A 12,500-nucleotide genomic window follows, 5' to 3' on the forward strand; every position below is an offset into this window, starting at 1 on the left:
CTTGTCTCCAAGATTTTATTGCATTTTCAGTAAAGTTCTACAGTCACCTCCTCCATCACTGTGTGGTACGCTGGAGCCACAGTCAGGGACAAACAGAGACTACAGCGCCCTCTGCTGAGAAGGTGATCAGCTGCAGACTTCATCTCTGCAGGAGGCCACTCCTCTCAGGCAGGAGGCCACTCCCCCCAGGCAGAAGGCCACTCCCCTCAGGACCAGAACCTCCTCCACTAGAAGTTTCTCTCCCTCTGCTGTTGGACTCATGAACACTTCTTAAACACTGTCACTTTAACCATCATTTAATCACTTTCTGCACTACATCTGTAAGTTCAACTGTAAAATAGTGTACTCTATTCTTATCTAGTCTATTTTTATCTTATAAGTACTTTAATAGTTTCTCTTGTGCCTTCTTTTATACATGGTGACCACACCCGTCCCCGTGTCCCCGCGTGGTGACCACGCCCGTCCCCGTGTCCCCGCGTGGTGACCACGCCCGTCCCCGTGTCCCAGCGTGGTGACACCCGTCCTCGTGTCCCCGCGTGACGACCACGCCCGTCCTCGTGTCCCCGCGTGACAAGCACGCCCGTCCTAGTGTCCCCGCGTGATGACCACGCCCGTCCTAGTGACGACCACGCCCGTCCTCGTGTCCCCGCGTGACCACACCCGTCCCCGCGTGGGGACCACGCCCGTGCCCGCATGGTGACCACACCCCCATGCGTAACCACGCCCATCCCCGCGTGGTCAGTCGGATAGAGCCAGACAGACCACGCCTGGGAATAACATGGGATAAAAGACTTTAACAGGTAAAACAGCTGTGAGTTCATTTTGTCTTATTAAAAGAAGCGTCAGGTTAAGCCGGAGGAGATCTGTGGAGAGGCGACTCTGCTCAATCGGGTTTTCAAGGCGTCTTGTGCAATTTAAACACTTAAATACATTCTACGTAGATATAATTAGTACAATGCTGTGGAATATTCCAATCAAGACATTGACCGTCTCCATGGAGACGAGCAGGTGCAAATCATTCTGTAGAAACCAAGACCAGAATTCAAATGGAAAGTAAAGACAAACTTCAGTTTTCATACATATATAATATTTAAATTACAAAACATAAAATACAATGCAAAGATGCTCAATGTGTTTAAAAAGCCACTTTAAAGCATCAATCAAATGTTTATCTGGTCCTGGACAGTTTTCTCTCATTTTCCTCCACCAAAGCCCTGGGACAGTGAGCCAGAGCGCAGTGGGGGCCGTGTTAGCTGTCGGGGCTGTGGGGGCCCTGGGGGAAGGCGATAGGGTAGATCTGGCTGTAGTGATCCACAAAGTGCGCCTCCAGACCCTCGGAGATGTAGTCCGGCAGGTCAGAGAAGTCCTTCTGGTTCTCTGAAGGGAGGACGATGCATGTGACCCCCGCGCGGCGAGCCTGGAGCAAACACAAACTGTTAGCACTTAAGCATTAGCATCTGATTTAACCCGACTCCCAGTGTGTAAACAGAACACTGAAGATCAGGGTTCAAACTATGGCCCGGGGGCCGCCCTCTACAGGACAATAACTTATGTGAAGTTTTCCAGTCAGGGTCCAGAGCCCACCACAGCAGGGTCCAGAGCCCACCACAGCAGGGTTCAGAGCCCACCACAGCAGACGATGGACTGGTCTCAATTAGAGCTGGGTTGAAAAAAAATCGATTTTCCGATTTTTAATCAATTCGCATATTAATGACCGATTATCAATTCGTACGTCCAAAGATCTTTTTTTTTATTTTTTATTTTTAATTATTATCATAATTTTTGTAATTAAAAAAATAAAATAAAATTCAACTTTTTTTGAAAAATGCTCAACGTTTACATTTTATACTAGTTTCAGTACTGGCAGATGTAGTCACCTCAATGATGTCCTCCATTTATTGTCCTGAATTATCTTTCTTGAAGGTAGATTGACCCTTAACCTTTTCAGTCTTCCAGCCATCAGTAACTTCCAATACTTGTAAGATTTGCTGTTTAATATTGATATAATACTAGTTTTAATATGTTGCTTCTCTACACAGTCATGAAGTGAAGGAAACGGTTCAAAGACATTTTTCATTTTTAATAACATTAACCCCCGGATCGAATCGAAATCGGATCGAATCGGAAATCAGATCGAAATCGGATCGAATCGGATGAAATCTGAGAAAATCGGAAGAAAAAAAAAAATCGATTTTGAAACGTAAAAATCGGAATTAAATCGATTCTTGAAATTTGAATCGAAACCCAGCTCTAGTCTCAATCCTGGTTCTGACCTCAGCGTTTGACACCATCGACCACAACATTCTACTGCAGAGGTTAGAATGTGATGTAGGTGTCAGAGGCCCCGCCCTCAGAGGCCCCGCCCTTAGCTGCTTTACATCCTATTTATTTGATAGGTACCAGTTTAATCATGTAAACCAGAGCTCCTCCCCTTGTTCTAAAGTAACTTAGCGGTCAGTACTTGGTCCAGTTCCGTTTCCTCTTTACACGCTGCCTTTAGGTCACATGATCAGGTCACATGGCATTAAGTTCCACTGCAGACGACACTCAGCTGTATTTATCAATGAACCTGATCAGAAGAAGCTGCCTCAGACTTAAACTTTAGAAAACACAATGTGTCCCTTGTGCTTCCTGTACATTTATTTTGTTGTGAACACAATTTTAACTATTTTTCAAAGCCACAATTGTCTCGAGTAATTAAGTATACTAATGTAATAACTGGCTGGTTTTAGTCACTTTCTCCTGGCAGTTTCATCGCATCATTTTACAGCACACTTAACATTTTAATCTTATTTTAGCCTGGACCACATTCAAATGCACCAGAATACAGGAAAAGCTCTGAACATTTTTGTTCAATCATTTAAACTGATAGATCACAGTGGAAACATCTTACTTACAGCAATAGTTTTCTCTTTGATTCCTCCGACTGGCAGGATTTTGCCGGTCAGGGACACCTCTCCGGTCATGGCCAGATTCTGCCGGATGGGTTTGTTTGTGGCCAGAGACAGAAGGGCTGTTACTATGGTGCATCCCGCGCTGGGACCGTCCTTTGGAGTCGCACCCTGAAAGTAATAACACAATAGAACACATGATTGAAGCGCAGCTGCAGTGGCTAACCTGCGCTAACCTGCCGCACGCTAACCCGCCGCACGCTAACCCGCGCGCTAAGGCAGCTGTACCTCTGGCACGTGCAGGTGCAGGTGAGAGTTGATCAGGAAGTCGTTCTGAGGCTCCTGCGTCATCAGAAACGCTCTGGCAAAGGTGGATGCTATCTTGGCGCTCTCCTTCATCACATCGCCCAGCTGACCTGTGGTCACACCAGCAGGAGCCGGACAGAGGGTCATCCAAAGGAAAAAACACATGAAAGAACTTGAAGCCAGTGAAAGAAGAAAGAGATAATTAATCCAAAGATCTTTCTGTTGGGCAGTCATTCTGACCTGTGACCTCCAGAGAGCCCTCCCCTTTGTGCTCTGGCCCCGCTGGAGGACGCCGCACTGAGGTCTCGATGAACAGAGTGGTGCCTCCTGCAGGACACATCCAGGTCTGTTATTCACAGACTCTTTGCACCGCAGAGTGAATACGTTCAATAACTAACGTCTGAACCGTTTAGTGAATGAGAGTCTTACCCAGGGCGGTCCAGGCCAGCCCCATGACCACGCCCGGGGGGGTTTCCTGGTACATGCGGTCCACTGTGAACAGGGGCTTGCCCACGTACTCCTGGAGGTTTTCCACAGTCACGCTCACTGCCTCCTGCTCGCCATTCACGATGCAGAACGCCACTTTTCGGAACACCTGCCGTCACACACAAGGACACGGTGGGAACTGAACTCCGATGATTTCCAGACTGTGCATTGTCCCAGGTGGAGCCTCAGTTTACCTTCTCCACCTGCTTCTGGAGGTTGCGGACCCCAGACTCACGGCAGTACTGTCGGATGAGCAGGTTCAGGGCGTCAGGGGAGATGCTGGTCTTGTCCTCAGTGAGTCCACACAGAGAGCGCAGCTGAGGGACCAGGTACCTCTGTGAAGACAACACACTCACTCTGACACTGCGGCCGGCTGCACGTGTGCTGTGCTTTAACCACTCCACCACCACAACACGTCACACAAACAACACACTCACTGCTAATTCTACTTTTATTCATCTCATTTAAATATTTATTTTGCTTCAAAAACCTCTTTCCAAACACAAAACTGTGTCTCTGGTATTTCACCTGCAGCTCACAGCCTGCTCTTTTTAACTCAACTCGGCTAAAACAGACGTAGGAAGTGGTGGTGCTAACGTTGAGCTAGCCAGGCGCTAGCACCAAGCACAAAGGCCATTAAAGCCTTTTCCCGCTGCGCTACGGACAAGCGCTGCACGAGAGGACAATCGCTGCACTAGAGGACAAGCGCTGCACGAGAGGACAAGCGCTGCACGAGAGGACAAGCGCTGCACGAGAGGACAAGCGCTGCACGGACAAGCGCTGCACGAGAGGACAAGCGCTGCACGAGAGGACAAGCGCTGCACGAGAGGACAAGCGCTGCACGAGAGGACAAGCGCTGCACGAGAGGACACCTCGGTGTGGGTCCAGGACACCTCGGTGTGGGTCCAGGACACCTCGGTGTGGGTCCAGGACACCTCGTGTGGGCGTGTGGGTCCAGGACACCTCGTGTGAGCGTGTGGGTCCAGGACACCTCGCGTGTGGGTCCAGGACACCTCGTGTGGGTCCAGGACACCTCGGTGTGGGCGTGTGGGTCCAGGACACCTCAGTGTGGGCGTGTGGGTCCAGGACACCTCAGTGTGGGCGTGTGGGTCCAGGACACCTCAGTGTGGGCGTGTGGGTCCAGGACACCTCAGTGTGGGCGTGTGGGTCCAGGACACCTCAGTGTGGGCGTGTGGGTCCAGGACACCTCAGTGTGGGCGTGTGGGTCCAGGACACCTCGTGTGGGCGTGTGGGTCCAGGACACCTCGGTGTGGGCGTGTGGGTCCAGGACACCTCGGTGTGGGCGTGTGGGTCCAGGACACCTCAGTGTGGGCGTGTGGGTCCAGGACACCTCAGTGTGGGCGTGTGGGTCCAGGACACCTCAGTGTGGGCGTGTGGGTCCAGGACACCTCAGTGTGGGCGTGTGGGTCCAGGACACCTCAGTGTGGGCGTGTGGGTCCAGGACACCTCAGTGTGGGCGTGTGGGTCCAGGACACCTCGTGTGGAGAGTACCTCTGCGATGGCCAGCTTCTCCTGTGCCACATATCCAGACACGTTGATCATCTCCATGCGGTCCCTCAGGGGCTCCGGGATGGTGTCCACCACGTTGGCCGTGCAAATGAAGAGAACCTGCAGCAGAAGTAACATTCACTCCATCTGCTCTGAAGTTCACACTGAGGAGAGCGAGAGCCTCACCTTGGACAGGTCCACAGGGACGTCCAAGTAGTGGTCCAGGAAGTTGGCATTCTGCTCTGGGTCCAGCAGCTCTAGCAGGGCAGAGGACGGGTCGCCCTGGTACCCCCGGCCCATCTTATCCACCTGAGGACCACAGAGAACAGTCACACCTCCACAAACCTGCGTGAGAACTGGAAGGGTTCAGGATCAGGATCTCAGACCTCATCGATGAGCACCAGCGGGTTCTCTGTTTTGGTCTTCTTCAAACACTGGATGATCTTGCCGGGCATGGCCCCCACATAGGTCCTCCTGCAGGACACAAGACACATGAGCCCTCTGTGTCCTCAGCACTGACCCGAGGGACTATGAAGAGCACACCTGTGTCCCTTGATCTCTGCCACGTCGGTCATGCCGCCCACACTGAAGCGGAAGTACTGGCGGTTGAGGGCGCGGGCGATGGAGCGGGCGATGGACGTCTTGCCCACGCCCGGAGGACCAAAGAAGCACAGGATTTTCCCCTGAGTGGAGCCTCTCAGCTGACTCACTGCAATGAACTCCTGCAAGCCACCGCCATCAGAGAGGGCACAGACCGAGCACAGACAGGGCACAGACAGGGCACAGACAGGGCACAGACAGGGCACAGACAGAGGGCACAGACAGAGCGCACAGACAGAGCGCACAGACAGAGCACAGACAGATGGCACAGAGAGAGACAGGGCACAGATGGGGCACAGACAGAGGGCACACATGCTGAAGGGTCGTCCCTGCTTCAGTCTCACCAGGATCCTCTTCTTGACGTCGTCCATGCCGTAGTGATCCTCGTCCAGCACCTCGCGGGCTCTGGCCAGAGACAGGTTCTCCTCACTGTAGCTGCCCCAGGGCATGCTGGTCAACCAGTCCAGGTAGTTCCGCGTCACACTGAGGGAGCACGCACAGTCGTCACACTGAGGGCGCGCGCACAGTCGTCACACTGAGGGAGCGCGCACAGTCGTCACACTGAGGGAGCGCGCACAGTCGTCACACTGAGGGAGCGCGCACAGTCGTCACACTGAGGGAGCGCGCACAGTCGTCACACTGAGGGAGCGCGCACAGTCGTCACACTGAGGGAGCGCGCACTGTCGTCACACTGAGGGAGCGCGCACTGTCGTCACACTGAGGGAGCGCGCACTGTCGTCACACTGAGGGAGCGCGCACAGTCGTCACACTGAGGGAGCGCGCACAGTCGTCACACTGAGGGAGCGCGCACAGTCGTCACACTGAGGGAGCGCGCACAGTCGTCACACTGAGGGAGCGCGCACTGTCGTCACACTGAGGGAGCGCGCACTGTCGTCACACTGAGGGAGCGCGCACTGTCGTCACACTGAGGGAGCGCGCACTGTCGTCACACTGAGGGAGCGCGCACTGTCGTCACACTGAGGGAGCGCGCACTGTCGTCACACTGAGGGAGCGCGCACTGTCGTCACACTGAGGGAGCGCACACAGTCGTCACACTGAGGGAGCGCGCACTGTCGTCACACTGAGGGAGCGCACACTGTCGTCAGACTTTATGTCATCTGGAGAGTCAGAAATATGCAGGAGCTGCTCAACTGCAGAGCAATATCCAATATAAATCTGATTGTGAGAGGTAGGTAGGTAGGTAGGTAGGTAGGTAGGTAGGTAGGTAGGTAGGTAGGTAGGTATGTATGTATGTATGTATGTATGTATGTATGCATGCACCCCCACCCCCCCGAAGCCTGACGAGTCTGAAGCAGTTTAAACTCACTTGAACTCAGACGAGTGGTTGTCCAGGAGGCTGAGCTTGGTCAGCTCCTCAGTGATGACGTCCATCACGTGCTGAGGGACGGTCAGGGTTTTCATTCTCTCCCTGAACTTCTCCTCAATGGCGTCCTTGTCCTCCTTCTCCAGACCCAGCTCCTACAGACACAGACACACGCACGCACACAAACAAAGCAGTTTGACCAGTGTCCCTGACCATCTCTAGTGCCTCCTTCAGCTGACTGGACAATACCTTCTTGATGATCTTGAGCTGTTCCTGCAGCAGGTACTTCCTGTGAGTCTGCTTGATCTTCTCCTCCACCTGAGAGCACAGGGAGAGGTTTGTGTTTGTCCGTGTGTCTGTGTGTGTGTCCATGACCTCTGACCTCTCTACCCAGCCGTTGTTGGAGTTTGCTCAGCTCGTACTCCTTCTTGAGCAGAGACAGAGCCTTGTAGAGCCTCTTGGGAATCTGCAGAAAACAGATACAATCGATTATTCTCACCAGCAGAGGGGCCCTGGACTCACTAAAACATTAGTGTTTGAGGGCCCTCTGCAGGACCCCTCACAGCAGTGTGCTTGGCAGGGTGTGGTCCTTACGTCAGTCTCCTCCAGAATGTCCTGCAGCTCATGGGACTCTGCTCCGGTCAGCGCAGCCCCCATGTCACTCAGGTAGATGGGGTTATCCACGACCCTCTGACCCGCTTGCATCATCTGCAGCACCGACTCCCTGCACACAGATGCACACAGACACACACAGACACACACACACACAGACACACACAGGGTCTTAGGGATCATCTCAAAATAGGTTGTTGCTTCTGTCACTCTGACATGTCTAAAGTCTAAACTCAGGCAATTGACAATTACCTGAGTTAGGTTCAGACAAGAAACATGAGTTTCTCACTCTCTCAACCTCTTGAGACTATCTCAATGTACATTTTTGTATCGCAAAAGCTGCGATACAAAAGCACTATTTTCTGACGAATGCATCGCATTTGAGAGAAATTGCGTCGCATTTTGCAATGCGATACCGCTTATTCTGAACCCTGCATTATTTGGAGAGTTCATAACTTCTACTGATAAACATACCAAAGGATGTTCAGGGACTAGAGGTGAGCAGGGTCTATCAAACTACACGTGGGTCTTACAGGTGTTCACACGTGGGTCTTACAGGTGTTCACACGTGGGTCTTACAGGTGTTCACACGTGGGTCTTACAGGTGTTCACACGTGGGTCTTACAGGTGTTCACACGTGGGTCTTACAGGTGTTCACACGTGGGACAGAGAGTGCTCACCTGTACAGGGGGTTTAGGGCGATGATGTCCCTTATGGTCTTCACGATCTCGGCCGTCAGAGCCTGTCAACATCAGACACACATCAGACACAATACAACGTCCCAGCGTCTCCTTGGGGTCTTGTTCTGTGTAAAAGCCGTTTAGATGTTCTGCAGATCGTTGTGTTCGTTCAGTTCAGATTTCAGTCTCTCTTGAACGTCATAATCCCACATTTGTCCAGGACTGATCCTTTATAGAGACGTTTAAAGGTTTCATATGGACGCCATGTTTCAACTTCCATCTGAAAGCAATTTTCAATCTGAAGGTGATTGTTTGAGCAGTAGAACGTACCCTCTGTGCACGATTGGTTTGAAAGAGTGAAAGAAGCAATTAGTATTCCTTTAAATAGTTCTGAGATGCAAAAGACTCATAAGAGCAAGAGAATCAAACCAGTTAAATGAAGAGGTTGTAGGTCACAGGTCACAGGTCACAGGGGCAGCAGTGCAGCAGGAACCTCCAGACTTCTCTCACACTTCATCTAGTTCCTCGGGGGAAAGGTGTTCCCAGGTAAACTGAGAGACACAGTCCCTCCAGCATTTCCAGTCTTCAACAGCTCCTCTTTCCAGTGGGACATGTCTGGATCAAATACCCCGGGAGGTGGTGTCCGGGAGATGGTGTCAGGGAGATGGTGTCAGGGAGGTGTGTCAGGGAGGTGTGTCAGGGAGGTGTGTCAGGGAGGTGTGTCAGGGAGACACCTCAGCTGGTTCCTCTTGACATGGAGGAGCGGGTCTACTCCGAGCTCCTCCAGTGTAACAGAGCTCCTCACATCTCTAAGGACAATCACCCTGGTCTGTCACTACAGAGGCACTGACCCAGAGACATGTGGAGTTATGGGACGCTTGGTCCGCCCACAGCTGCCTCAGGCGTCCCACCGGCCCAATCAGGTCTGGCTTCAGCAGCTGAGCTGTGGGGCCAAAGGTCACACCAGCCTCTGACTGCGGGCCATGTCAGAAGTGGAGCGTCCAGCCCCTCTTGAGGAGAAGGGTTCTAAAGTCCAAACTGATTTAATCCATTAGATTGAAAATTACCTGCTCATGGTGGAGTGAATAGTGCATATGTGTGTGGGGACCGCAGCCTTTTGGCCTTTGTCGTATCCCCATTTCACGATGTACTATCCTGTCAAATGAAGCCTACAGTCCAAAATATCCTTAAGCCTCTGAAAAAACAACAATTTTGACCATCTTTTGTCTTAACGTAAGAAAGTACTGTGTACTCCAGATGTGAAGTAACTGCAGTATTTGTGAATCATTCATAATGACTCATGCCTTATCCCCAGCCTCACCTTGACCTCCTCGGTGACAGTGAAGCTCTGATGCTGGATGTTGTCCACTTCCACCATGAGAATAGAGGAGGACGGCAGGGGCTGGAGCTCCGGACTGAGGTCTGCTTCAGAGACCTGTCCAACGGAAAGACACAAACATATACTGAGCTGCAGTCTAGAGCTGCAGTCTAAGAGCTACGCAGTCTAAGAGCTGCGCAGTCTAAGAGCTGCGCAGTCTAAGAGCTGCGCAGTCTAAGAGCTGCGCAGTCTAAGAGCTGCGCAGTCTAAGAGCTGCGCAGTCTAAGAGCTGCGCAGTCTAAGAGCTGCACAGTCTAAGAGCTCAGCAGACCTTGTCCTCCAGCGTCTCGGCCAGGACGCCCGGAGTGTCTCGACGCAACCGCTTGCCTTTCCGCCGCGGGGCCGATTTGGACTGAGGCTCTGAGTCCGAGTCTGGGGACATGGAGACTTCCTCAGGCTCCACGTCCAGCTGCTGCGTGATCCGGATCCTGAGGGACAATCACATCACGAGGTTCAAGCTGTGTAATTCATTGAAAGGCCTTAGTTATTTTATGACTTGGTTTACGGATCCGCCGCACTTAGATTACTGATTTCTACAATATAAATATAATTAATTATTATACCGCCGTCAATGCAAAATAGCATTAAATGACATATAAAAAGCAGTATTAAGTCAAAAGATAAGAGCGCGTGAAGCAAGTCAAAATCCTGCGCGAGTCTGTGACGGGGCGGGACCGTCCCTGCGCGCTGCCCCGGGAGCATGAGAAGACGCGCCCGTTTCCGTCTCTGTGACGCGCAGCGCAAACTCCTTTATATCGCAAATACACATTTTAAACCCGTTTACCACATTTTCTCCAGCGCGTTTTGCAGTGATTAAGGCTGCACACTTAGAAGCGTGAGTTCTACCAATGTAAAACACGCTAAATCTATTGTTACACGCTCCTGCGCGCCGCGTATGTGTCTCATCTGAGCACAATTCATCTTTCATTTGAGACACTTTAGTTACTCATCAAACAGAAGCAGCAGAGAGCAAAGTTAATCTGTAGACGAGTCAGAACCTGTCAAAGTCCAGATACTTGAACACTTTTGTATCGTCTCACAATATGCATTGTAAGAATGAGGGCCGGGCCCGTGGGCCGGGGGAGGGATTCAGAGATCTATAAAGAGATACTTTATAGTTGACCACATTTGCCACGGTCACTTTTCATTGACAAATCAATACTATGGTAATTTACATTAACTGAGGAGCTCAGACTAGAGCCGCTGAGGTGGCCCAGGACACGCTGGAGGGACAATGTCTCTGTGTGGCCCGGGAAAGCCTAGGGAAGAGTCTGGGGTGAGGGAAGTCTGAGAGTCCCTGCTTAGACCCGGATAAGCAGAAGAAGATGGATGGACCATTCTTTTGTGGTCTACGGCCCGTGAGGTTTGGGACCTTCTGCTTTACCTGCGATGGCCCATGACGATCATCCTCAGCTTGTCCCCCAGGTCCTGCATCTCGTGGATCTGCACAAACGTCCCGGTGGTGTAGATGGAGTCCAGGTTCTCCACCACGTCCGACTCATTACTGCGACATGACACAAGCAGAACAATGACACGAGCGGAGCAATGACACGAGCGGAGCAATGACACGAGCGGAGCAATGACACGAGCGGAACAATGACACGATCGGAACAATGACACGAGCGGAACAATGACACGAGCGGAACAATGACACGAGCGGAACAATGACACGAGCGGAGCAATGACACGAGCGGCGCAATGACACGAGCGGCGCAATGACACGAGCGGAGCAATGACACGAGCGGAGCAATGACACGAGCGGCGCAATCACACGAGCGGCGCAATGACACGAGCGGAACAATGACACGAGCGGAGTAATGACACGAGCAGAGTAATGACACGAGCAGAGTAATGACACGAGCAGAGTAATGACACGAGCAGAGTAATGACACGAGCAGAGTAATAGAGTAATGACACAAGCAGAGTAATGACACAAGCAGAGTAATGACACGAGCAGAGTAATGACACGAGCAGAGTAATGACACGAGCGGAGCAATGACACGAGCGGAGCAATGACACGAGCGGAGCAATGACACGAGCGGAGCAATGACACGAGCAGAGCAATGACACGAGCAGAGCAATGACACGAGCAGAGCAATGACACGGCTGTCAGACAGAGATCACCAGAAAACCCATAGCGTACCTCTACAAACACCTGACACTCCTGACGCCTGACACCAAGTGGTGCCATTATTCAACCCCAAAAGTTGTGATTGTTATGACTTTAAAGGACTTTAAACTGTGATCTTAACACTGCAGCTCACATGAAATGTTGGTCACATTTCTTGTGCTTTACATCAGCTGCTGTCGCTCACTTATGGAACAATCCCTAAACAGTCATAATAATGTTAAATGTTTGTGGATTTCTTATTATGACATGATCAGATTGTAGAATGTGATGATGTCATACATGCGGGGTGCAAGAGCCAGATTTCCCTGTTGTAAGACCCCGTGTCCTGGGACAACACTCTTTTTCCCCCCCGTCCTCCCCTGATGCACCACCTCTGATGATGTCATGGCTCTTCTGAGGCTCATACTGACTATCTACTCCAAACCATGTAAAGACCAAAATCAGGAATAAAGTACCAAACTAGGACTAAACATATCTTAACTAGCCTCTGTGACCTCTGACCCTGGGGACTACTCACCTGTCGTCCCTCTTGAGGAAGACTCCAGCGTACGGCTGAGCCAGGCGCACCTTCCTCCTGAGCAGC

At 51.5% G+C, this 12,500-nt stretch overlaps 1 protein-coding gene across 1 annotated transcript in view; it reads right to left on the reverse strand.

The window, feature by feature from the left end:
* Positions 1-1,065: 1,065 nt before the first annotated feature.
* The window catches only part of lonp1 (lon peptidase 1, mitochondrial), a 12,464-nt gene continuing 1,029 nt past the window's right edge, over positions 1,066-12,500 (reverse strand). Inside the window, exons 2-21 of the mRNA XM_072438302.1 lie at positions 12,435-12,500; positions 11,171-11,290; positions 10,058-10,214; positions 9,730-9,843; positions 8,409-8,470; positions 7,711-7,840; positions 7,499-7,582; positions 7,366-7,434; positions 7,120-7,271; positions 6,137-6,275; positions 5,736-5,914; positions 5,579-5,666; positions 5,379-5,501; positions 5,196-5,312; positions 3,878-4,018; positions 3,627-3,792; positions 3,438-3,524; positions 3,180-3,307; positions 2,898-3,062; positions 1,066-1,417 (exon numbers count right to left, since the gene is read on the reverse strand). The exon at positions 12,435-12,500 is cut by the window's right edge and continues 23 nt beyond it. Coding sequence (XP_072294403.1) covers positions 1,250-1,417; positions 2,898-3,062; positions 3,180-3,307; positions 3,438-3,524; positions 3,627-3,792; positions 3,878-4,018; positions 5,196-5,312; positions 5,379-5,501; positions 5,579-5,666; positions 5,736-5,914; positions 6,137-6,275; positions 7,120-7,271; positions 7,366-7,434; positions 7,499-7,582; positions 7,711-7,840; positions 8,409-8,470; positions 9,730-9,843; positions 10,058-10,214; positions 11,171-11,290; positions 12,435-12,500 — 2,455 coding nt within the window. The 3' untranslated portion in view covers positions 1,066-1,249. The remainder of the gene's footprint in view (positions 1,418-2,897; positions 3,063-3,179; positions 3,308-3,437; positions 3,525-3,626; positions 3,793-3,877; positions 4,019-5,195; positions 5,313-5,378; positions 5,502-5,578; positions 5,667-5,735; positions 5,915-6,136; positions 6,276-7,119; positions 7,272-7,365; positions 7,435-7,498; positions 7,583-7,710; positions 7,841-8,408; positions 8,471-9,729; positions 9,844-10,057; positions 10,215-11,170; positions 11,291-12,434) is intronic.

The sequence above is a fragment of the Eucyclogobius newberryi genome, unplaced genomic scaffold, assembly GCF_026437365.1.
Source record: "Eucyclogobius newberryi isolate DKJ021-1_F unplaced genomic scaffold, fEucNew1.0.hap1 SCAF_9, whole genome shotgun sequence".
Lineage (NCBI taxonomy): Eukaryota > Metazoa > Chordata > Actinopteri > Gobiiformes > Gobiidae > Eucyclogobius > Eucyclogobius newberryi.